Source organism: Melanotaenia boesemani, chromosome 19, assembly GCF_017639745.1.
Source record: "Melanotaenia boesemani isolate fMelBoe1 chromosome 19, fMelBoe1.pri, whole genome shotgun sequence".
Taxonomy (NCBI): Eukaryota; Metazoa; Chordata; class Actinopteri; order Atheriniformes; family Melanotaeniidae; genus Melanotaenia; species Melanotaenia boesemani.
Genome location: NC_055700.1, coordinates 13,448,229 through 13,474,457, shown reverse-complemented (window position 1 = coordinate 13,474,457; position 26,229 = coordinate 13,448,229). Strand labels below are relative to the sequence as shown.

Sequence of the window (26,229 nt, the reverse complement as noted above, 5' to 3'; positions counted from 1 at the left end):
GGACCCCTGTAATGGATGAACACATAGTTTTAGTTTAATTATTTACTGCATTTTTAATATTATATAAACCATTCCTATTCTAATGAAATTTTTCAATAGTTGAAAACCTACTAAAGAATGGGGTAAAGCAGGCATAAAATTTTACACAGCAATATAGAAAACATGTGACAGCACCTACTGAATGTGAAGGAAATATGCCTATGTATAAAAGGCGCATAGTATACTCAAAGTTCTGTAAAATACTACATTTAGTATAGGAAAAATAACAAACCATAAATGTCAAGGGGGAAAAAAGAAATGGAAAAAAGAAAATTTGATGTAGCTGCAGTTCATTGACGTCAGAACAGTCCAAGTGAGTTGGTTGGATACATTATTAAAAAATAGCTTACTAGTAATGCAAGCTTGTTATGCTGGCTGTACTGTCATCCCCTCTCCCCACACATTTAAATGGTTCCGTCCTAAATATGGTCATTTGTCTACAAGAAATTAGCTGTATATGTGTATGGGTCAATAAAAAACAGGAATAAAATGCTTTTTAGAACCTAGACAAGCTAAAAAAAAAAATAATAATAAAATAAAGTGCTTTTAAGTAGAGAATATTTACTATTTATTTAAATGAAACATCACTGTCAGGCAAAATGTTTACTTCATACTCTATTGGTGCAAAATGAGAGCTGGAGCAAAGAGGCTAGAAAGAGAATAAGTAGATATAAGAGCTGGTCACCACTGGCCAACAGGCAGGAAAACTTGGCAAGCGGTCTTGTAGGTGGAGAACCTCTGCACATCTCTGCATGCACTCCCTAAGAGCAAATCGTGCTTGTGTTTTTGGAACAAGAGGAGCTCTGTCCAGCACATTATATTAAGGGTAATACTGGCATGCTTACATGTTTTTAATTGCTTTACATACTGATGTGCACGTTGAAGAAAATGGAGATCCTCCAAAAGGAAAATTGCCAAGGCTGAAATTAGTTTCAAATACAGCTGGTTGAAAGTTGCAGAGCACCATCACTGCTCATGCATAATTTTAACAAATTATCTATTCAGCAGGGTAAAATAGGTTATTCTGCTTTTTGATAAAAACAAAAGCACAGTAATTCATCATAAGAAATATATCTATAATGATCAATGACCCCACTGTCAACTTATTTGGGTTGCATTAGCTCTACATGATGTAAATGATACCTCAGTCAGTGATGTTGATAGGTTTTCAATGTAGTAAGTCCGCATGATCCACAGGTGAGTGAGTCTCCAATGAAAAAAATGTCTTTCTTATTTTCTTCTATTTTTTAAATCGATGGCATGGTATGACATGGTTATAATTAACAAACATATTCATGTATGTATATAGAATTACACAAATGAAATTCCAAATCTGAAAAGTTTATTACAAAACAACTGTCACAGTGTCACAACATACAAAATTCAAATAAAATAGCATTTTGTAGCAACATAAATAGCACCAAAATAAATGACTAAAATTGAATTAACTCATCATCGAGGAGCAGAAACATGACTTTACGAACTATGAAGTTTGTATCTTTAACTGTTGAAATGAAATCCACGGTGACTGGCTAGTTGTTTTGGTAACGGCTAAACTAGCATGTTGCGATGCTGTGTGTACAGGTCTGTACGTCTTTTAGATGCGCAGAGAGTTGACACAGCGCTTGTCTGGTCTGCAGACAACAAAGTTTCTTACTGTGATTTCTTCACAATGTGTCGTTTTTCATGTGAAAAATAAGGTGCGTCCCCGGGACGCGTCGATAGAGAGTTTACTGCATTCTTTCAGATTTTAATGCTTCAGGAATAGGATGCTAGCAACATCACTGCTAAGTCATAATAACATCATAAGGTTCTTATATATCAAAAAATATATTTTTATTCTTACAAATAACGGCTTCAGATACATTGAATATGGATATTCATCGCAACAACTCAGTGGGAGGACAACTGAAGGAGTTTAGATGTAAAGATGTGTTTTTTCAGTAGTAAAATACATGTCTAATTTAAAACACTAAAGATATAGGTATTTATTTTAGTTTAAATCTATAAGTATTCATGGTGGGTGTCACTTCTCAATGATACTGTCACAAGAAACTTGTCTGTTATTCATCATTTGTGATTAACACCAGTCAACATTACTCGATGTTGAGTCATTGGTGTCATTAACGCAGGAAATGTTTATCTTACCATATTTTTACATGCATCATAAAAACAAGTTTCCTGCTTTGAGTTGCAATCACAGCGTTTTTTTGTTTTTTTTTCATCTGAAACACGATGATGCTGAGAGCAAACCAAAGAAATCATTCTGCATGTGTTTGTCTTTTGTCGACACAAACAACAAAACACCCATCGATTTATAGCCCCATCCAAGCTCCTAATGACTCACAAAACCATCCTCCAGCAACTGAAAGGCTCATCAGTTTAATTACTTTACAAGTTCAGCCCGCGTTGTGCTGTCAAAAGCCTGGAATCAGAAGTTTCTAGTCCTGCTTTACTTTTGAATATGCCAAAAGCAAAGCACTATAGCACTTTGGTTTACAACGTGGCATATAAAGTCAAATTAAGGACTATAAAACAAAGTGACATAAAAATACAGCTCCTTCAAGGAAAGAATTAAATATGTTTTTAAATATATTTTCAACTGACCCCCCTGGCCCCCCATCCAAGTAATTAATCCACCTCATGACTCATCATCATAACTGCACTACTCTTGTTATAGTAAACTAAAAGTTTTTGTCCTGTGTTTTATTTAAATTAGCAGTTGTACTGAAGTTAATCCTCAGATGTTAAAGTGTAACACAGTCCTCAACTTAAAATAAGGGACAGTCATGGACTCTTAAATTGTTTAATAGCAAAGACAAAAGCATCTGAAGAACAAACTACAACACATTTAAATGTAGTCCATAAGCCCTAAATAAAATATTGTGGATTGACCAAAAAAAAAAGAAAAGAAAAAAACTGATAAAGGAAAAGTTAGCAAGTGTTAAAATTTAATGAGACACAAGATTGTATATGTATATAAAAATCTCCATGTCCCACCATCTCAACTTTTTCCTATTTTTACATTACATTTTCCGCCAGTTTTATTAGCAATGTTGATACAGTTGGCGGCCGTTTGTTGCATTCAGAATACGTTTCCAATATTTTAATCTAGAGATATAGTGTGCACTATTAAAGGTAAAATAATGGAAGATAACCAGCTTCAACACCTGCATGCACAACATATCTGTTTCTCATGTGTGTCTGGCAAAACCAAAGGCTTGTTTTGGGCATTTTCTAGTGCAGCACAAGTCTGCTGTCCACAAATATCTGTTGTCAACACCCCCAGCTTCCAAGTTAGCCGTAGTTCTAAGCCAGTCTAGCTGACAGCATGGTTAAGTGCTGTCAGTGGGTTGAAAAGGCTTGGCCTGTTTATAGTACATCTTTCACCGGCACACATAAAACTACAATTCCATATTGACACATGTCTACATGTGAGCCTGTCCAGTCAACAATACAATTGTATAAAATAGCTTTAATAAAGAAGGATGGAGAGAAACTGGAATATGTTGACTAGGTCAATCTATTTAAGGGGCTGCGAGATAAACTTTAGATTAGGTTCAGCTTATCTTAGCAGTGAACAGTGCACTGAGCTATAAGGCAAATATTTGTCCCCAACGGTCTTGCCTTGGGCTATAACCTTTGGTAAATACAGTACTTAAAGAACAAGACTGCACAAGTGGGTAAAACATGGGTGGCCAAGTCTTCTCTGAAAAAACAAATCCAAACGGTTCTATAGTGAGAGGAAGTCAGTGAGGTGGATTGTATGATTTGGTGAGGATGTCAACTGGGCCTTTCCATTCAGAAGTCTAATAAGCATGTAAGGAGATGCTAGAATCCTACAATCACTACACTCACTACCATCATGGACTGGCCCAAGCATCCCAGTGGTCTTAAAAATATCTGGGGATGTGTCAGAAGGAGCTGAAGACCATGGTGTTTCTGCTCTGTCTTTTGCTTCCACAACACTTAAAATTACTAAGTGGTTTAGAGGATGAATAGCTTCTAGTTACAGACCCAGTTATAGACTTAATTGGTCTTTGTTGACCTAGAAAACTGATGTATACACTGTGTGCAGAATTATTAGGCAAATGAGTATTTTGACCACATCATCCTCTTTATGCATGTTGTTCTACTCCAACCGGTACAGGCTTGAAAGCCTACTACCAATTAAGCATATCAGGTGATGTGCATCTCTGTAATGAGAAGGGGTGTGGTCTAATGACATCAACACCCTATATCAGGTGTGCATAATTATTAGGCAACTTCCATTCCTTTGGCAAAATGGGTCAGAAGAGAGATTTGACAGACTCTGAAAAGTCAAAAATAGTAAGATGTCTTGCAGAGGGATGCGGCACTCTTAAAAATGCCAAGCTTTTGAGGTGTGATCATGGAACAATCAAGCGTTTCATTCAAAATAGTCAACAGCGTCACAAGAAGCGTGTTGAAAAAACAAGGTGCAAAATAACTGCCCATGAACTGAGGAAAATCAAGCATGAAGCTGCCAAGATGCCATTGGCCACCAGTTTTGCCATATTTCAGAGCTGCAACATCACTGGAGTGCCAAGAAGCACAAGGTGTGCAATACTCAGGGACATGGCCAAGGTAAGGAAGGCTGAAAAACGACCACCACTGAACAAGACACACAAGATAAAATGTCAAGACTGGGCCAAGAAATATCATAAGACTGATTTTTCTAAGTTTTTATGAGAGTGAGTCTTGATGGGCCACATGGATGGGCTCGTGGCTGGATCAGTACAGGGCAGAGAGCTCCACTCCAACTCAGACGCCAGCAAGGTGGAGGTGGGATACTGGTATGGGCTGGTATCATCAAAGATGAGCTTGTGGGACCTTTTCGGGTTGAGGATGAAGTCAAGCTCAACTCCCAGTCCTACTGCCAGTTTCTGGAAGACACGTTCTTCAAGCAGTGGTACAGGAATAAGTCAGCATTGTTCAAGAAAAACATGATTTTCATGCAGGACAATGCTCCATCACACGCATCCAAGTACTCCACTGCGTGGCTGGCCAAAAAAGGTCTAAAAGAAGAAAAAATAATGACATGGCCTCCTTGTTCACCTGATCTTAACCCCATAGAGAACCTGTGGTCCCTCATCAAATGTGAGATCTACAGGGAGGGAAAACAGTACACCTCTCTGAACAGTGTCTGGGAGGCTGTGGTTGCTGCTGCACGCAATGTTGATCGTGAACAGATCAAGACACTGACAGAATCTATGGATGGCAGGCTTTTGAGTGTCCTCGCAAAGAAAGGTGGTTATATTGGTCACTGATTTGTTTTTGTTTTGTTTTTGAATGCCAGAAATGTATATTTGTAAATTTTGAGTTGTTATATTGGTTTCCCTGGTGAAAATAAATAAGTGAAATGGGTATATATTTGGTTTTTGTTAAGTTGCCTAATAATTATGCACAGTAATAGTCACCTGCACACACAGATATCCTCCTAAGATACTAAAACTAAAAAAGCCCCACTCCAACTTCCAAAAATATTCAGCTTTCATATTTATGAGTCTTTTGTGTTCATTGCGAACATAGTTGTTGTTCAATAATAAAATTAATCATCAAAAATACAACTTGCCTAATAATTCTGCACACCCTGTAAATGACATGCACTGGAAGACAATTCACATCATGTCATAGGGACTTGAAGAAAATGTTAACACGTTTAAGATTTACATCAATCTGTTTTGTCAGTGTTATCAAGAAAAGAAAAAAGGATTGGAGATCTGCTTACCATGCAGCCAGATGAGTCCAACTGTCGATCAGATACACACTTGAAATTCTTCTTGCAGCCGCCATTATCTTTGGAACAATCACGGACTGGCCCAAAAGATGCCAGTAGGTCCTCCACTGTCTCGAAATATGTGGACATCATGGCCTCTTCCCTAGAATGGAAGAAGAAAATAGTTTAAAGAGAAAAAAAATAAATAAATAAAATAAAAACAAACATAAAAAAACCTTTGTACTTATATACAAAGCAACATTAAAGAAAGTCATTTCAAGGGAAAATAAATGCTTGAAAAGCTGAACATAATCTCTTACCACCTAGAGGACAGACTCTTAACTCTGTTTCATGCAATTAAGAAACTATTCATGCTGGCCCATACTGTGACAAAATCATGGTATTTTTGGTTGCTTTGATCCTTTGACTTGCAGTTAATGACCACTTGTAATTTTACTCAGTTTGTTGCTTATTATAGGATATAAAAAGTCAGCCTTTAGAAATATGACATTTGTTTATGAACTTTAACTTTAATTTTGTGACTTATCTCAAAAAAGAAATAATTTAAGTCAATTAGATGTTACATGCAAATGTTCACATTCATTATTGCTGGCACATGGACATATTTGTCATGCTGCATTGATGAGAAGCATATGGGGAATAAGGATTTACTACTAATGGTAACTTGTGACATATTTGTGACATAAATTTTCTTTGCTGTTCATGTCCAAGTGCTTATGAGTAATGCAGTTCACAGTCTTAGACTAAAAGTTTTACTCTTGTAATATGATTGTCACGTTTGTTAATCCTCTCTGGTACACAAATTGCATTTTGGTGACCACAGATGAATGTAAATAAAGATTTTGTTTATTTAGAAGACAACTCCATGGGGGCCATTTCACAATCTTAAACTAATTCCAAGTCAAAGCAGAATTCCTTTGTGGTAGTGTGAACGTGATTTAAACACAAACCAATAATGAGATGCAGTGAAAACAACTAACAGCATTGATAATCACATACAAAGGTACTCAAGGCAAAACAGAGGCATTGTGAGGTAAGTAGTAGGGGGCATTTAATTAACTGCTTGTTCTGAAATTTTTCAATACATTTCAGGAGTTTCATTGACTTTTAATGATTTTTTTTTATTTGAACAATTTAGAGTGTGATGAAGGTATTACTAACAGAATGCACCTGATTACCAGTGGCAGATTTTTTCCTTATGAGAAAAAGTTGACTTACGTGAAGAATTTAACCATCTGAATTGTTTTATTTGAGGTGAACAAACTATATTATTAGATTGAGAAATTAATGTTGTTGCTAAGACTAAACTATGGAGAGAAATTAGACTCAAAAATGGTTGCACATGTGCAATATATGTGAAGGACAGCATTTGTTATTACCAAGTAAAGCTTTAGTGGATAAGTCTTAAGTCAATTAATTGTGTTTCTGGGTTTTATTATAAAACAGATCAATCAGGGAGTGTATATGACAGAAGGCTGTCATATATTTATAGCACAAGAAGTGAAGGTCTCATCATACACACAAATAGCAATCCCGTCATTATCTGTCCATGCATTGTTGCTCTTCTACCTCGTACACACTGGCCTGGTTCTTTACTATCCAGAGTCAGGGGAAGACAACTTTGTGATGACAACAACAGTCCTATCTAAGTAGATGTCACATGTACAGAGTAAAAAGTGTTAACAACATTTCTAAGTAATACACATTGTATAAACCAAGAATAAGATCAACCTCAACATATATTATTTACAAAGTTAAATTTATACTGGGAACTTCTTCCTGCATCCTGCTTTCAGCAGCCCCTATTGACTGACTATTGATTGATTGTAATAGTACAACTGCAAGTGGATATGTCTTGTATGTGACTCTAACAGGACTCCGTATAACAATAACACTACATTGTTTACTCAAACACAAACATTGCAGCATTGAGCAGTATGGACAAGTGGCTTCTTCTGGTTTTCAAACAGTGACAGTATCTGCAACCAGTGGCGCTCCCAGTTTAAGGTCAACATTAAAGATGCTGGTAAAACTGCACAGGAAAGCAGGCAGTGGTTCCCAGTGTGAATTTAACTTTGCTTTCATAAAATTACCAAACATACTGTATCTGTACTGGTGATGTCCTCCCCAGTGGAAAATAATGTGCACATGAAATAAAAAAATATATCTTAAACACACTTAAAAAGGGTTCAGAACCACCTCAGAGAAGGAAAAGTTAACACATGTCAAGATAGTTACTCATTTTGCCACCACAATATGAAGTGGGTGATTAACCTTTAGGTACAGCACCTAATACAGCCTGCTGTGTCTGAAACACAGAAAACAGCTAGATTAACCTGTGACTGCCACATATACACCTGAAACATGACATGTGTACAATCTTGCACACTCAAGCTGATTCATGAACAAATGTAATCTCATCTATCCAAGTCAGGCACATCATATTTGCTTGTAGATATTAACACACATTTAAAAGTATTCAAAGTTACTCATAAAATGGTTTACACATTTGTAACAGTTACTGAATATATTTTCTCTCCATTGTAAAGTAGCTTCACCAGTTAAGCAAGGACATTTAATACAGAGGCTGAAGGTCATTGTTGCAGAGGCTCTGTTTACAGTACAAACCCATGGCCTTTCGTTGCATATCACCCTCTTTGCCTGCTTCCTGTCTTTCTTTTACAAGTTGAATAAAGCACATAAGAGCCTCTAAATACTCTAATTTTTATTCCCATGTCGAAGAGTAATGAATGAAGATGATGATGCAAACCGTATTTGCAAACCCATTTGCATATCTGCAAATCCCAATGCAAATTCATACATCACAGTTGTAAAGTGTAAGCAGCAAAAATGATATTTGTTTGTCTCAAAACCAATGCATAAAACAAACAGGTGATACAAGCATCCAGAAGAGTATTAGCAAGTCCAACAATTTGTAGGCAAATGTGTGTATCAGTATCATGCATGCACAAAATTGTATCTGTGAGCTTGCAAGTGCGAAAATGTTGCAAAGAATAGCTTATGCTGTTTTTACTTTGCATGTTTATGGAATTGCATTTGTGTACACTGAAAGAAAGTCTTTAAAAGAATACTTTTCCACTCATAGGTTACTGTGTGCTCTTGTGGGAATAGTTTTCCACTCATTGATGCTGCCCTGTGTGTACTCATGTCAAGCTCAGCTAAGTCTGCGAGCTTGACTTCTTTTTTTTTCTATGAAACTAATGAAACACCACATAAAAGTACAAGTCAATGAATCGATTGTTGTAATATGCTGCTACAAGGCTGAAATTCTGTGTTTTGTTGTATTCTTTTCTTTCTTTTAAATTCTTAGAAATGGACCAAAAAATTGTGCAAAAGGTTAAGTTTTTCTCTGAAATAACAAAAGTTTTAGCCAAGTAAAGCAAATCATTTAGGTACTGCAAAAAAAGGTAAGATATACTGTTTGTTTTTATCATGTTCAAATAATTAGATAGACAAATTGAGGTATGTTTTCATTTCAGACTACGATTCATCTGAACTGTATTATTAGCAGTGATGGGAATAACGGAGTTAAAATAAACGCCGTTACTAACGCCGTTGCCTTTTTTAGTAACGAGTAATCTAATTAATTACTTTTTCTATCGTTACAACGCCGTTACCATTACCAAAATGCCGTTACTACAAGTTACTGAGTGAAGCTACGAAGTGGTCGTCCCACTTGGTTTAACGCTAGCTTGGCTCACAGACACAGGAGCTCCAAATGTGTGTGTGTTTTCCCCTGTAGTGAAAACAGGGGTAAGCGATTAAGTAATGATGATTGGAGGAAAATTTTATAAGCCAATCAGAGACACCAGGTGGGCGGATGTTTACACACAAACCCAGCACATAGAAGCACACACACAAAAAATCAGAGATGGCGAGTCCGGAGTCTCAGGGAAAGACGGCGTTTTCGAGGTGGAAATACAGGCACTACTTTAACTTTATCGAGGTAAAAGGTAAAAATGTACATGTTGAGTGTACATTGTGTCCCAGAGCAAAGGATTTGTCCACGTCCTGTGTAAGCAACTCCAATTTAATGAAGCACCTCTCGACTGTTCACGCTTCTACTAAACTTTTGCCCAAAAACACTGTAGACACCGGTAATGATAGCAAGCTAGGTGTTGTTAACGTGGGCTCCGAAGAACACGGCGCCACGCCGTCCAAGCAGCAAAAGCTGGATTTCTCTGCTACAGCTCCACAAAAACTTGTGACACAGACGGAACTTAATAAATTGATAGGCAGATATGTTGTGGAAAACATGCTGCCGTTGACAACAGTTGATTCAGACTCATTCAGAGCGCTCATAGGCAAAATACCGTTAAGAGGAGGGTCCGGTCCGCCGTGTAGAAAGACATTTTCTAAATATGTTGATGCAGAGTACGCTAAAATGAACATCGAGCTTAAAAAGGGATTTGAACAATTAGAATATATCTCTACAACTGCAGATATCTGGACTGCACATAACAAAAGCTATCTGGGCGTTACTACTCATTGGATAGATCCAGAAAGCATGGAACGACGTAAAGCCGCCCTGGCATGCAGACGATTCAAGGGTCATCATACTCACGACAGTATTGCAACTGAGCTCGATAATATTCACTCATCCTATGGCATTTCCCACAAAATAACATCAACTGTCACAGATAATGGCTCAAATTTTGTCAAGGCCTTTAAAAAGTATCAGCCAGTCGAGGAAGATGACTCTGAGGATGAGGAGGATGAAGTGACTTTTATAAACATTAATGATGTCTTACAAAACAGTGTTGGTGATGACAATGATGATGATGTGATTACTCTGCCACCACATCAGAGATGTGCATCACACACATTAAACCTTGTTTCATGTACTGATGTTGATAAGTGGATTCTGTCAAGACCAGAAATTAAAGCAGTATACAGAAGTGCTACCACAAAATGTGCAGGTTTATGGAACAAGGCTAGCCGTTCAACTGTGGCAGCAGAGACTGTGGATGAATTAATTGCAAGAAAGCTGATAGTCCCTTGCACTACGAGATGGAACTCTTTTTATGATGCGCTTGCTCGAATCTGTGAGATCCCTATAGTCGAGCTGAACACCATATCATCCAAGTTTGGGCTAAAAGCCATTACAGAAAGAGAGCATCATTTCCTCAGGGAGTACTGTATGACAATGAAGCCACTAACAGTAGCCCTAGACATTCTTCAGGGAGAGGACAACTGTTTCCATGGTACTCTCTTACCCACGCTGGAGACATTGGTGTTCAAGACCCTGGAGCTGAAGAGTGGCCTGCAAATTCTGGTTGACCTTCCAGAGGCAATTGTTGTGGTAAGAACTAGTATTTATTTTTAAATATGTTAAATACATCCATACATTATGTAAAAAATATAAATGTAAAATGTTTTCTTAAAAAATCTGCTCATAATGTGTGTGTGTGCGTACGTAGATAGTTTAATATGTTCTTTGCCTTATATGTCATTTCAGGCAATTAAAACAAGATTTGCAGAGGTGCTGGAAAGCGAGAATGCTATCTTGGCTGCGGTGAGTCTGCCTAGGTTTAAATTACGCTGGCTGCGGACACAGGACAAGAAGGATAAGGCCAAGGCAAGACTTCTGGCAGAATGCCGCAAAGGTGCTCAAGATGAAGACCAACAAACGGGTACCACCAGCACATCAACACACACCAGCTCAACTACAGAGGATGACTTCTTTGCCTTTGATGACGAGGATGACACTTCTGCTACTGCTGAAAGTCAAGTCGCGGATTACTTTAAATCAGGAACACAAGGGATGGACTCTCTTCATACGTTTCCACTGATAAAGAAAATTTCACTCAAATACAATGCAGCCACTCCATCCAGTGCTCCTGTAGAGAGACTGTTTAGCCTAGGGAAGCTCATCTTTACTCCAAAGAGGAACAGACTCTCTGACCTTAAGTTTGAAAAGCTTCTACTTTTAAGATACAATCAGTGGTTTAATGGCTGAGATGGTGAGATGACTGGGTAGGCTGGGTGGATGAATGAATGCATGGATGAGTGTTTGGAAGCAGGATGGATAGATGAATGAACGATTGCCAAGGAATTAAAGTTGCATTTGTTAAAAAAATTTCCGTACTATTGCAGTACAGTACTATTGCCATTACTTTCAGTACTATTGCTAGACAGTAGTATTTTCAGTTGGCTACTGTTTTAAAAGCAGTTCTGTTAAACTGTTTACTTTTTTTTAAGAACATACTTGGAGCACTGTATGTCCACCAGTTGTCATTTATTTATTTTATTTTGCTAGTTTTATTTTGATGTTTACTTTTGTGAAAAAGAAAATAATTTAAGTATAGCATGTCAGTTTTCTGAAGTTAAAAGAAATTAATATTTAAACTGTTTACTTTTCTGATGAAGAAAATTCTTGAAGTACAGTTGTACCAGTTGTGGTCTTTTGAGGTGCAATAAATATTAAAACCTCTGTTCAGGTACCAGTCTTTGCTGTTCTACTCTATGCACCTGGCCTGTGAAACCTGTTCTGAAAAAAATCAAACTTCTTTGACATTTTTAAACTTTAAAAAAGTAATGAAATAGTTACTTTCCCTGGTAACTAGTTATTTTTATAGTGGAGTAACTCAGTTACTAACTCAGTTACTTTTTGGGAGAAGTAACTAGTAACTGTAACTAATTACTTTTTCAAAGTAACGTGCCCAACACTGATTATTAGTATTAGTATTGATTTGTGGATGTGTGTGCCACTGTGCCAGTTCTAGCACTGCTGTTCATGAGTCATTGCAAACCAGAAGAAAAGCTCCCACTTCCAAATTTTGAGTCTTTGCAGCCCATGAGGAAAAGTGTCAGCTTGGCTAATATATAATAAAATAATAATGGGCTAAGCAAACCGTTCTTTGAGTTTAAAGATTAATAAAAGCATCATTTCTAGACACATAGACTATAGATTGTTTTGAATGGGGCTGTAGGTCTTGGCTGATGGGCTGTGCATTTTAAACAGTCTGAGTCATTATTTCACAATGCTGTTAAAAAAAAAAAAAAGAAATTAATAAAATGCCCAGCGAACCAGTACTGAACATTTAAATAATAATAAAACGTCTCTTCAAAGTTTTATACTATTAAGTATTAATCCCTGCAAGCTAACCTGTACTGCAAAGTTTAGGGTTAGAGGAAAGGCAACAAAAAGAGATGGCATGTTATGATCTTTCTAAAGATTTCAAGTTAAGGAGAGAGTAAAAGAGAAATCCTTTGAAACACTGTGGACATATTTTGGAGGTCTGAGTGGACACCATCAAGACATCTTTTTGAAGGCGTATATTAGTAAAAATGGCGGGATTTACTCTGCTTTGAGTTTTCCTTTAGTTCTTTGACAATCATGGAAATATAGTGCCATCAGTTAAAATTGGAAATATTACTGCTGTCTTCCTGGAGTCTCTATAGATTGTGGCAAACATGGCAACCAAAAGGTTGGCAGAGGAGTGGAAGGAGATTAAAAGGATCCTCAATTTTTTTGTGTGAGGAAATTAAAGTGGCCAAACAGCAAGTCAATCACGTGGGCCTAATGGAAAAGGTGTGTGAGATGAAGGCAACTATGAAGCAGAAAGATCACAAGACTGAGGTGTTAGAACAACAGATTGATAAGTTGGAACAGCATTCCCACATTAATAGTGTTATCATCACTGGTCTGGAAACCAAACATCGCGGCTTTGCCTGTGACCAGCATGGTCAAGACGCACCACCTGAGGAACTGCATACTCTCCAGAAACAAAGAGTATCACACATGAACAGTAAGAAACATATAATACACACACAATAAAAATAGGTCTTCAATTGCTGTTAAACTTTGTAAAAAGAAGTACAAGATTGAAGTGTTAAAGCAATCAAGCAAACTGAAGGCACTGGAGTGTATATAAATGAGCATCTGACAAATGCTGAGATAGCAAGATATGGTCATGTTGGGAAAAACAAAATAAAAAAAAAAACAAAAAAGAAAAACTAAGGCATTTGGTCCAGAAACAGAAATGTTTGCAAGTTAAATGGATCCCCTGAGCAAGCTATGGTGGTTATAGCACAGAATCTGAAAGAGCTGGAACAGTTTAAGTACGTAAGTAAGTAAGCAAGTAAATAAATAAATAAGAGAAAGCTATGAAAAAACTACTGAAGAGTTTTTCTTGAATGTTTTTCTCATGAGAACGAAAACTCTTGTTGAGTCTAGTTTTGATTATAAAAAATATGGCTAGTTTAATTTGAGTTCAGCGAGATGAGTTAATGATAAGTTATTGAGTTATAAAAGGGAGATTGATCCAGAGGCCAATCTACATTATGATAACAAATAAGAACCAGGATAAAGACCTTAGTCTGGATGGATTTTCAATCATACATTTTAACAGTAAAAGTCTCTAAATAAATTTAGCTGAAATCAAAAACTACTTACAATCCCTCAAACATACATTTCAAATTACTGCTGTTAGTGAAACTAACTAACAAAAACAGTTTTTTTTATTTTGTGCTTGTGGTATGATCATTTCAATGTTATCTGCCAAAATAAAAGCGGGGAAGTGGCTCAGGCGGTAGAGCAGGTCGTCCAATGATCGGAAGGTCGGCGGTTCGATTCCCGCTCCCTCAGTCATCTGTCGTTGTGTCCTTGGGCAAGACACTTAACCCTCCTTGCCTCCAGTGTTGGCATCGCTGGTGTATGAATGTGTGGATGAATGTTCGGTGATGGTCGGAGAGGCCGTAGGCGCAGACTGGCAGCCACGTTTCCGTCAGCTTGCCCCAGGGCAGCTGTGGCTACACACGTAGTTTACCATCACCAGGTATGAGTGAGGAGTGGATGAATAATGGATTCACACAATGTAAAGTGCTTTGGGTGCCTTGAAAAGCGCTATATAAATCTAATCCATTATTATTATTATTATTATTATTATATACACAAAGAATGCCAATGTAAGATAACAGTTGTTAATGATATTATGGAGAGTCTGACAGTTAAGATTAATTCCACTAATTCAGAGTTTTTTCCTAAGTTGCATATTTAGAGCACCTGGTTTGTTAACTGAGACATTTATGAATACTGTGGTCAATATTTTCGGGAAGGTTTGTGACAAGAGATCATTGTTTGTTTGTGGTGACTTTAATATTGATTTAGTGAAATGGAATCAACATAAACTAACAGCAGATCTTTGCAATTTTGGCCCTTCACTGACAAACCGAGCAGAATAACTAGAAAGTGCAACACTTATTGATAACATTTTCTCAAATGCCCAGACTAAAGTCACAAGTGGTCTCCTTATAAATTATATCAGTGACCATTTTCCCATTTTTTCAATCCTACATAAGTTTCAAGTTAATATATGTTAAAATATGAATCCCTTTGCAAATTTAATAGAATAAGAACACCAGAAGGAACTGAGGCCTTAAAGAAGGATTGTGAAAACGTAACTGAGAAGAGGTCTATGTAAATGATCAAAATCAGGCCTAAAATGGTTTTTGAACATTATATCAGATCTATATATTAAACATTGTTCTATTAAAAAGTATTGGATAAAAAAATTAAAACAAATAAAAGAAATTAAACAAAGAAAGCCATGGATGATCAAAGGTCTACAACAGACATGCAAAAAGAAAAACTTACTGCATAAGAATTTTTTAAAATTGAGCACCATGAGGAGTGAAGAAAAATATAAATTATATCAAAACAAACTAAAATAATTTGAGAGAAAAAAAGAGGGAATATTATAATAAAATATTGGAGGATAGCAACAACAATATTCAAATGACCTGGAAAGTAATAAACAATATTATACAGAACAGGTGTTCTCAGTCTGAACTTCCAAATAATTGTGTAAATCAAAGTTGTTCATACTGTATATTAATAATTTGACGTGACAAATTTCTTTAAGTCTGTGGTTTTTGCAGTATTAATTTTCTCAGGTAAAATATTGGAGGAACTTTTGAGCAGAGCTGAAAGGGAGTTGGAAACAATTAAACGTTGGTTTTATATTAATAAATTGTCTCTGAATGTCAAAAAAAACAACTAAATTTATGTTTTTTCTGAAGTTTTCATAAAAAAAAAAAAACAAACAAAAAAAAAACTAATAATGTTAAACTAAAAATTTGTTAAAGTGAGATTGAAAGGGTATACACAACAAAATTCCTTTGGGTTGTGATTGACCGTAAACTAATATGAAGACAACATCTTGGTTATATTAACGGTAAACTATCTAATTATAAAGGAATTCTTTATAAAATTTGGGAAAGTCTAAATTATAAAGCCATCTGTATGAATTTGTTCAGTTTTTTAACCTTACCAATCTTACTGTCTGGAGCAATGGGGATCTACCTTCAAAACAATAACTAATCCAATTATTGTACTACAGAAACGAGTCTTAAAAATTATTCCAAAAGCAGATTGTTTTGTGCATACGACTCCACTGTTTCCTACTTCTAGTATTTTAAAATTTATTGATTTGTTTTAATACAAAGCTGTGCAAATAATGTTTCGAATTAAAGACAGGTCAGTCCCACTCTGTTCGAAGGTTCTTTTCAATACGAAAACGCATGTATGATAATACACGTGTTTGTGTGTTTACTGTATCAAAAGCTGTTCTATAGTCATGTAAAACTATGGAAGTATACATTTGAAGTTGTGCAATTCACTTATGGTTTTCAAAACGTTGGTTTAATATTTTTGAGGGATAGAAGCCACAATGATTTTCTCTATTTTACTTTGAAATGTTGAGTGGAGAAATAAAAACTGATTTTTAATTTAAAAGTAGGAGAGGCATATATAAGCGTTTATCTTCTGCCTCAGCCCATTCAGCCCCGGCAGAATTCATAATTGGTTGACATAAAAATCAGCCTCATTGTTTATTTTTTGTATTACGGATGATGACTAATGACTGAATAAACCTAAACCCTTAATCTTCTTTTTTTTCTTTTATTGTCTCTTTCCACGTCTGAACATCATTTGCAATGTTAATGCCTCAAACAGCAAGTGAGAGATTCCACCTGCTTATCATCTGGTGTTTATATCAGATTTATGCCACATCAGCAGATAAATGGCACATCATTCTTGTGGTGAAGTATCACAGTTCACTGACAAACATTGAGAGTGTCTTCTTTGCTAATTCAAACCGTGCAGAGCAACAAATCACTCACTGTCGTCACTGTGTCACATGTTCTGAATGTGAGAAAAAAAAGTGCTTGCAGTGTAAGACTTTCTGGCACAACTTCACCTACTTTCAAAGAGCTTAGAGAAGGAAAAATTCTAAAGAGGTCACAGCCACACTTGCACTGTGATGATTCTGATTAAGGCCACAAGCTGGAATGTGTTGGTCAAACAGTAAACTTGTTATCTATACACCTTCACCTCAAATTGGTTGGTAAATATTACAATAAAAAACAGAATAAATATAGATTGTACTTCTTCTATTTATGTTTTTAGTATTGCATTTAATGTTATAAAAACCCTTACGGACATTTGAAGTGACTAGCATATATTAGTTTGCTAGCTACAAAATAAGCTCTGCTGTAATTAAGCATTTTAAGCATTGTTATTATTATTATACGTTCTGGTCAGTCAGATGGAGTCGCTGGTGTGTATTTCAGAGTTACATATGATTCTTCTTTCTTTACATTACTTTTGCTAGGATTGATAAAGGGTATGTGAGCAAAGCAGACTGTCCAAAAATATAAAATGTGAAAATATTTTATTTGCTAGCATCACCATATTGATACTGATAAGGCTGAAGATGATTAATGTAGCTACAACAACATAAAATCCAATATCAAACTGAACAAATAAATATATGAATGAATGAAGAAATAAACAAATGAACGAATGAACATTTGAAAACATTTGATTATACCATGTGTTTCTCGAAGTGACACCATCAAGGACTCATGCGCTACTGTAATCAGGAACCTTAACTATAATTCAATTGCCTCATTACATTTAATTCATTCTCTTTATTAAGTACACTAATAACGAAAATGATTATTATAAAATTGATGTATTATCTTTTTGATGTGATGTGTGTTTTATATGTCACCCTGTATTATCTTGTTTCACTTGATTATGTAGAGCCCATTGTGTTGTTTCATGTAATAAATGTGTTTTATAAATAAACCTGCCTTCCCTGTTACCACAAAGAGCCAGGCCAGCTGGTTTAATACCTTAGATGTAGAAGAACCTGAGCCAGGCTCCTTCTGTGTTCAGATGAGTAGCCAGGGGGAAAAAATTAGAAAAAGAGCAATAAAATTTCTCCAAACTATATTCAAAACCATAGTTGGTAGTAAGATACAAACAAACCCAAAATTACCATAACTGTTCACACTTAGCTCCAAACAGATCCACACTAGAGTCAGACGCAACAGAACCAGAACATCACTAACTAACTAACTAACTAACTAAATTAAATTGAGGGAACAAGGCCTGCTGTTTACACTTTTAATGCGTTTGAATTAGTAACAAAATAGAAACCTATACCTTCCAATCTTCTAAGTGACTAAAATGAATGACCTTCAATGAACTTCAAAGACCATCTAACGGGAAAGATAGATGAAAAGTGCATAAAAAAAACAAAAAACAGCCAAGGACACAGTAGCAAGTCAGATGGCAGAAATTTACAACACAGAATATAATCACTGTTTGGGAAAGTTCTCGCTTGGTAAATGACATTGAGAAGAAGACCTGTTAACAAAATGCTCAACTTTAGATGTGGAACTAAGCCTCCTGATAGATGGTTGAGTTACTTCCATTTTTCTTTTTCTTTTCTTTTCCTCCCATGGTGAGTTAAGCTGGGGGTGGTACTACTGACAAATCACCAGCTGGCTTCTGCACAGCTGGTGATTCTCCAGGTGGATGGGAAGGCAACACAAGGCTTTTATTGCACAGATAAACTTGTAGGTATTATTGGTATTTTAGTATATTTTGCTAATGAAGTCTACTGTTATTAGCCAGCAAAAGCTTTTGATCTCCTGCAAAACTAGTTACTAGGCTTGCATTAAAGATATGTCTGACAGTAAAGTCTTAAGGAAAGGACGAAAAGTTTGGATTGTAAAGAAAAACTTTACAAATCTCTGTCATGCATTAAACAAAACAACGAAAAAAAAATGTAACAGTGGATAATTTAAAAAGGATAACATGAACTCTTTAATTTCTCTGGTGCCAAGTTTTTAATTGCCTATTGATAGTTTGTTGCTGTTGTCTTTAAACTGCCTCTGGTTACAGTTTCGCTTAGCAGAGCCACAAACAAATGATGCACTCATTTATACTACACCAAAATCAACTGAAGACACTTCATATCCTTCCTCTGCCCCTTCCTTTTCTCATTTTTTATGAATTATACAAGCGTCACAGCATTTGAGCATCGGTTTTTAATACCAAGCATTTAGAGCACTGACAAATGAATCCTTAATTCAGAGGAAGCTAGAGGGTGGGGACAGAGAGGCTGAAAAAGTAATGGTTAAGCTCTGAGATGCATGTCAATTTTATTCTCCTTCTCGACTGATGGAATACAAAGTAAAGAATAAAAAAGAAACATAAAGATATATACATGTATAATTATTCTCAGATTCCTGGTGCAAGGCAGAGCTGGGAAAGAAAAAAAAAAGTTTTAAAACTAAGTTTTGAAAAGTGTTGCAACCCCAAAACAAATTATGACATGAAGAATGAAAAAAACTCAGCAAAATTTGTTCTGGTCTTACAGGTTTTTACTTACCTACTCTTAGAAGTGTAAATGAGAATAAAAATCCATACTGTAATCATTCTACAAAATTGTTTAGAGTGAAGGAGCTGGTAGGGATGCAAATTGCAGTAATATTTCTCTTCCAAATCACAGGCTAATCAAGATCATTTCTTCTGGCACTGTGGCTCTGTTGCATGACCCAGAAGCACATTGGTTGCATCTAAACACTGCCTAATGTACTTGTTATTAATCTCCCTCTCTGCCTCTTGCTTTTCCAGATGATGAATGACCACGCAACACAGCCCAAAGTTAGAGCGCTGGTCCAGCATGATTACATAGCCTGTTATTGGTCTGCCCCTGCACTTGATTAATGCTCTTGTTCCTGCTCCCCACAAATATGCTGACTCTCATCAAGCACTTTCGTCATTGAATGGAGTGCATTTTCTTTAATCACAGAGGAAAAATGTAGTAGGTGGGAAAAAAGCAGGTAAACCTACTGATAAAATAAAGATTGATGCATTGATTCTGTTGTTTGACTGTGTAGTTGTGAAACATGTATTTTAGATCTGAGAGTGAGTGGAATTGGATTCATGTACTTTATTTGGTCTCCAGGTCTTCCAGTTGCATTGGATTATTAGCAACGGCACTTTTTGATGGTTCACTTGATCACAGCAAGTAAGCTCATTAATCACAACTCCAAAATGTCAACAGCTACTTGTGGTTATTAACAGTTCTTTATTGACAAAATGCTTGTCTTTGAACACAGTTTAAAGTGCCTGAATCCTTGTGCATTGTGGGGTTTACAAGGTGTTTGTTGACATACTGGTTTTGGTTCAAAGCTATGCAGTGGGAACACAAAGCTGCTCTATAAATATATAATTGCAGTTTTATTTCTGTACATATTACAAGCTTAACTTAAAAATTTAAAATATTATATTTTGGTTTAAAAATATAAATATTTAAACCAAAATATTGGTTAAAATATTAAAAGTGCAAGACAAGCTTAACTAAAGTAAGATGGCAGTAAAACAGGCCACTGATGCTGATAACTCACGGTGAGGCTCATAAATTGGAATTATTTCAAACTTTTCGTAATATCAAACTAAGAGATTTTATTAGTTTAGTTTTTTTTAATATATGCACTACTTTGAATTTCATTTCCCATCATAATTTCAGTTTTTATCATGTAAGACCAGAAGACACTCAGTGCATTGGTCCGTTTTTAAATGAGCTCCAATTCTTAGTGGGGTTCTGCCATTTCCACATCTTAAAAACATGTTTTTTTTCGTTTGCATGCAGTCTTAACTCCTATAAATCCAATAAAGATATGTTATAGTAGTTTTTGAAGTTCATTATTTTAATCAGTTACTTTGTAAAGGCCCAAGTATCCATTCAGAAGTCATTTGGTATTGCTTTTGTGCCTATGACCTTGTATCTTCTATCTTGTACAGCGTTTTTCATGATTTTCTGAGTGTATTAATGAGGGTCTCCAACCTGTACTAAAATAGAGAATAAAAAGAAAAAAGTTTGTAATTTACTTTAACCAAATTCTATTGTCTACTGCAAGCTAATTAACAAACATTTTTGTGAGCCTGTATTTGCAAACAAAGTGAGGCAAAGAGTAATTTTTGGTTTCCAGCTCACTGATTTATACATTTAATCTTAATATAAATCTGGTCTTTAAAACAGCAGTTATTAAATGTTCCCTGACAGGAGTAAAAGCTGTATATGACACACATAGGTTCTTCGCTTTTATTATTATAGAGACATTTTCATCATTTTTTTATGTTTCCAAATTCAAATAGTTCAGATAGTTTGGAATAAACTTACTTAATATTTGTCTGGCTTTAAATGTCAGACACTATGCAAGTAAAATAATCAGAGTATTGGCAATGGAAATGAAGGGAGAACATTTTTGACATATAACTTGGTGGTTTTATAATCAGTTGTGAAATAAATGCTTTAACAATTCGTTATGGCTGAATAACTGAGCAAAGCTATTTGGTAACCCTTTTGTGTTGTTTATCAAGATGGCATTTTAAGGAGGGAATGTAGTTAGAGTGAAATCAGGAAAGCATTTTATTCCATTTCCGTTCTGTTTTATCCTTTAATTTATGGCATTGCCATGTCTGGGTTTTTGTAATGAATGGGTGCAACAAGCATTCCTTCAACTGGCTCTTTCAGGGGCTTGTATTTTAGATATTTAAAAATACCCTTTTATTTTTCCATTTTATTCTTTTTTTTCTTCTTCCACTAAAAGAGCAAGTTTAACAACCAAAAAGATTACCGAAGGCTATGATTAACCTTGACATTGCTTAATCAGAATCTCTATCAGCACAGTTCACCTTGCCTAAATCAACTTAACCATAAAAAAATAAACATGTGCTCATTTATTGTTAAGTGGCTGCAGAAACATCCTGTCGGCTTGGCTTTATCCCACAAATATAGTCTTGTAAAAATAATTTAAGCACACACAAAAGAAGAAAGAAGAACAAAAGAAGAAAACACATTTTAGAGACGACAATTATTGTGCTTCCATAAGTTTTTTTTTTTTTCTCTTTTTTAAATACAGTTAATGCATTTCATGGGAAGGTAGCTCTAAGTTAAAGGGTATAAATGAAAATGTTGATGCATCCTTTTAAAATCTATAGCTGCTGAGTATTTCACCACTTCTCACATCAACATGTCTATCATGACTAACTGACTACATAAATGTGCAGATAAACACTTTGGGAGAGTGCATCAGCTTCAATCTCTATGCGTCCCCCTGGGACTTTGTCCCAGAAAAAATGCTCTGGATAATGAGCTCTCTGCATTATTCATGACAATCTGACAGACTTGCCTCACAGTTACAGGGACTAACCATTAACTTAATATGTGACATTAAGTTATTATTCCAAATGAAATAGGTTTTTAATCAGTCTTGCCATGTACATTCTTATCTCTTTAATATTTTCTAATAACCTTTTGATTTTTCTGTCTAAGGACTGGTGATATTAGATGGTTTTGTTCCTGTGTACATATGTTTAGTGGCCAATGTTAAATGGGCTTTGAGTGCAAAGGAATGAATTAAGTGTTCTGAGTGGTATTCTTTAAATTTCTGTTACACAATAAAGCCAAACAACCATTCTATAAAGATTACTGATGCAATTAGGTGCTTCCTTGACAACATGTTCTTCCTCTAAAAGCTTAATTTACCCAATTTACCCAAATGGAACTCTGCAAAAAAAACTTAGATGAAATGTAAAAATGTATAATCATTATACAATTAATGTTTGAGTATAAATAAATAAATAGAAAACACCATAAGTTTTAATGCAACTTTTCCCAAATGGGAAGACTAATATTTTATATCTTTTAGTAACACCCGATTGGATCAACATGTGTGAGGGATATGGCTATTAACTGTTATTGCTCTACAACATGTCCTCATTTCATAATAAATGAAAACCTCCAGCTAATTAATCAAGAGGCATGCTATAATTCTGTTTACAGTCAGTCAGGAGTATGTGTGCAAATGCCCTGGGAGTTCTATAGTCCTGAAGCAATTTTGTAAAGAGAAGTTTAGATTTATGCTATAATGCAGAAAATGTGCAAATACAATTAATATGATGCACATGGAAAAGCTCTGTACTTTGTGATTATTGCAATTTAAGTTTTCTGGATCATTTATGTATGGTTTATGCAAAATTTGACACCAAAAACACCCAGGAGTGTTGAGCATAATAAAAAGCTGTGTAAAGAATTTTTTTTTCTCAATAAAATGCATTTTAAGTTATTGAATCCAAGTCATATTTTTATTTTAAACAGTACAGTATCATTTATACTATATTTTTAAAGCTTTTGGCAAGTTGAAAAGATCAGTTTTAATATTAATAAAGGGTTATCTACTGTATGATGTCATACAGAGGTACTGAACTATAACAGTTTAAATCTTAGTCCACCTGAATCATTAAAAAACTACTTATGCCATGAATGTTCTCTGTCCTCTGTTATCATTTATGAAGATGCTCACAGTATTAAAACTGCTGCAAGTAAAGTGCTTCTAGTCAGTGAAGGTCACTGTAATTACTACACCAGCATTAATTTTTTGGTACTACTTTAAGGTTATATATTTGCCATCTGCACTCAACTGTACTCAGAAACTATTTAGTGTGACTATACTATGTATTCATTTAAGCATGCAACAAGTGACTGCATTTACATCTGTTCTGCACTGGTAAGCAAACTTGCATTACAGAAAAAAAAAAAAAACATTAAAAAAATAAAAATTAAAACAGGAGCCCACTGTGGAGAAGACATAATTCAACAGAGATATTTTTCTTGGATTGTGGTGGACTCAGCTGAAATCAATAGTCAGTTAACTTGGAGAACAACATAGCCTCCCAATGATATTTCTTAAACAGAAACAGCAGCACATTAACCTCAGGATTCATTAAATCAGTTACAGAATGAAAAGGTATGTTTATTTTCCAGCAGATAGTCATGTTTAAAAAAATTAAACACCTTTATGACTATCCATTCAGTTTTCAAGAAAACATCACCTCTCTGACTGATATCAGTTGGGTTTAACATAGAGGGGGTATTTTAATCCCCAGCTCATGTTCTGATTTATTTTGTGCTACACTAGTATACACCAGCCTGTTGGCTGGCTGATCAAGAAACACAAGTTTTATGTTGCCAATATTTTGTTATTGTCCCTCTGTAATGCCAAACCTTTAAGCTTGTTGACACAACTGTATTGTTAGGATTTGTTTCTCAATCCCTCTTATGTGGACACGACCCAAAATGCTTTCATGCTGTTCTGATAGTTATTTAAAGCCTTTAAATAAAAGATTCACTAAGGACTAAACAGTCTGTCTTCTCAATTCTTTGTTGTCTTATTTTTTTATTGAGCTAATACCGTTTAACATCCACACAATGTTACCCTTCTACATACTTACCTGCGTTTTTAATGAAAACAAAATGAAGTTATACAACAGCAACATCCTCATTAACCAAACTGTGATGCTGAGATGAGTCAGACTGACCTGACCTCTCCTGGATCTTCGGTAACCAACACATCTGTCTTACAGCTGGCAATGGGGTTGATTGACAATTCCACCGGCGGCACTACAAAGCTTTTGCTGACTGGCAGCCACAACCCTTGGCCCAGACTGTAGAATGATCTGTGTTGGCATGACAACAAGACATAAACGTCAGATGTACTCCTGTCACACAATCACATTGTGGTAGTTTATACAGACCCACACTGTACAGCACCGAGACATAAACAGAAAGACATCATGTCACATCTGAGCATGACAAGTGAAACATCAGAAATTGGGTGGTGATAGTGTGACAGAACGATTGCATGTTGAGACTTTTGGAGAAATTGTGACCCACACACACACACACACACACACATTTTTTTTCTTCTTTTTCAAAACACTAATCCATTTAGTTTACAAGAAAGAATAAACATTTAATTGTTTCTTTACTGCAAAACTGTACTGTATTTATGTTCATCATAAAGGCTGAATATAATGAGCATTTAATATTTTAATAAGTTTATTGCACCAAGCAGTGGTTTTAAAGGTAAAACAAAAACTCAGCTTTGTATCTGGTTTATTCATTCTAAAGAACTTCTATGCTACAAGCATGTTAGTATGTTCTGACTTTGATGCTTCTTCCTGCATCACTATGCGCATAAATTGAACCATCATGCTGCCCGAGTGTGTAAGTTTGACCTCAGCAGAATTGGATGTAATTGAACCTAATCGGCCGGTCACTGGCCATGGCAGCTCAAACTGAGAAGCAGCCACTGCAATGCATTAGCACACTCAGTGCTACATTTTGCAGATATGAACGTCCTGATGGTATCCCTTGAATTTAGAGTAATAAGCAATAATTTTGCTCCTGATGGGGTTTCTGTGGCATGTTTCGGTGGGATTTTGGATCATGTGGTATTATCTGTTACATATTGTATAGTATTTAAAAGTAAATGAGATATATCTCTCTGAATCATTTTAAATTATTCTTAAATGTTATAATTCCCACTGATTTCACATTTAAGAAACACTAAACATAACAGAAGCAATGTGTATTTTATGATGTCGGAATATGTACAACCGCGTTACAAGGAGAAAAAAAAATGACGATGCTGATCTTGTAATTCATCTAATTTAAATATTATTTACATAAAGTGCATCTGTGGCGCAGTTGGACACAAAATGGTATTCTAAAGAATAGATTAAAGGAAGCTGTGGGCGAGTGTGGTGTCTGTGACATGTGTGCTGATGACCACTGCTCAGGATTTAAAAATAATTTGGAATAGCCAGACATGTTTTTCTTGAGTGAAGATTAATCCTCTCAGCAGGCGACTGTACAGGTGGCCAAGACTTGTCGCTTGGGAATATCAACACAAGGTAAAGCTTCACAAATAGCACAAGGCTATGCTGTGCTTTGCATCTTGTGCCTTTAATGCATCTGTGCTGGAGGTGAGCCGAAAATACCAGCGCTAATAAACAAACTGGAATCATCAACTCTGAATACATCCCACTCATTCCCATTTCTGCTCAGTATCTGAGAGTTCAAGTTATATTAGCTTTATTCCCGTTCTTTTTGCATCTCTTATACCTTGAGATCACCAGATGCTTATTTTCACACTGTTGTTCATATGAAAAAAAAAAAAGTTAGAAGCAGCCCTGGTTTTGTAGAAAGCTCTCCAACTGAGAAACGAATCCCTGCTACAATTAAGCTCCTCTTTTCACTGAC

At 35.7% G+C, this 26,229-nt stretch overlaps 2 protein-coding genes across 5 annotated transcripts in view; one reads left to right on the top strand and one right to left on the bottom strand.

Annotated features, from left to right (window-relative positions):
• Window positions 1–26,229, bottom strand: part of LOC121629820 (astrotactin-2-like) — a 300,171-nt gene that overhangs the window by 112,093 nt on the left and 161,849 nt on the right. For 3 of the 4 annotated variants that reach the window (XM_041969617.1, XM_041969618.1, XM_041969619.1), the window contains 2 exons: window positions 24,504–24,641; window positions 5,789–5,939 (listed from right to left, as the gene is read on the bottom strand). In XM_041969617.1, the coding sequence (XP_041825551.1) occupies window positions 5,789–5,939; window positions 24,504–24,641 (289 nt within the window). Of the gene's footprint in view, window positions 1–5,788; window positions 5,940–24,503; window positions 24,642–26,229 lie in introns of those variants that run through there. The other variant, XM_041969620.1, reaches the window with a different exon arrangement.
• On the top strand, window positions 10,898–11,850 carry LOC121629822. The gene is made up of 2 exons (XM_041969622.1): window positions 10,898–11,120; window positions 11,277–11,850. Exons 1-2 carry the CDS (start codon window positions 10,959–10,961, stop codon window positions 11,775–11,777), a joined length of 663 nt encoding a protein of 220 aa, XP_041825556.1. The 5' UTR covers window positions 10,898–10,958; the 3' UTR covers window positions 11,778–11,850.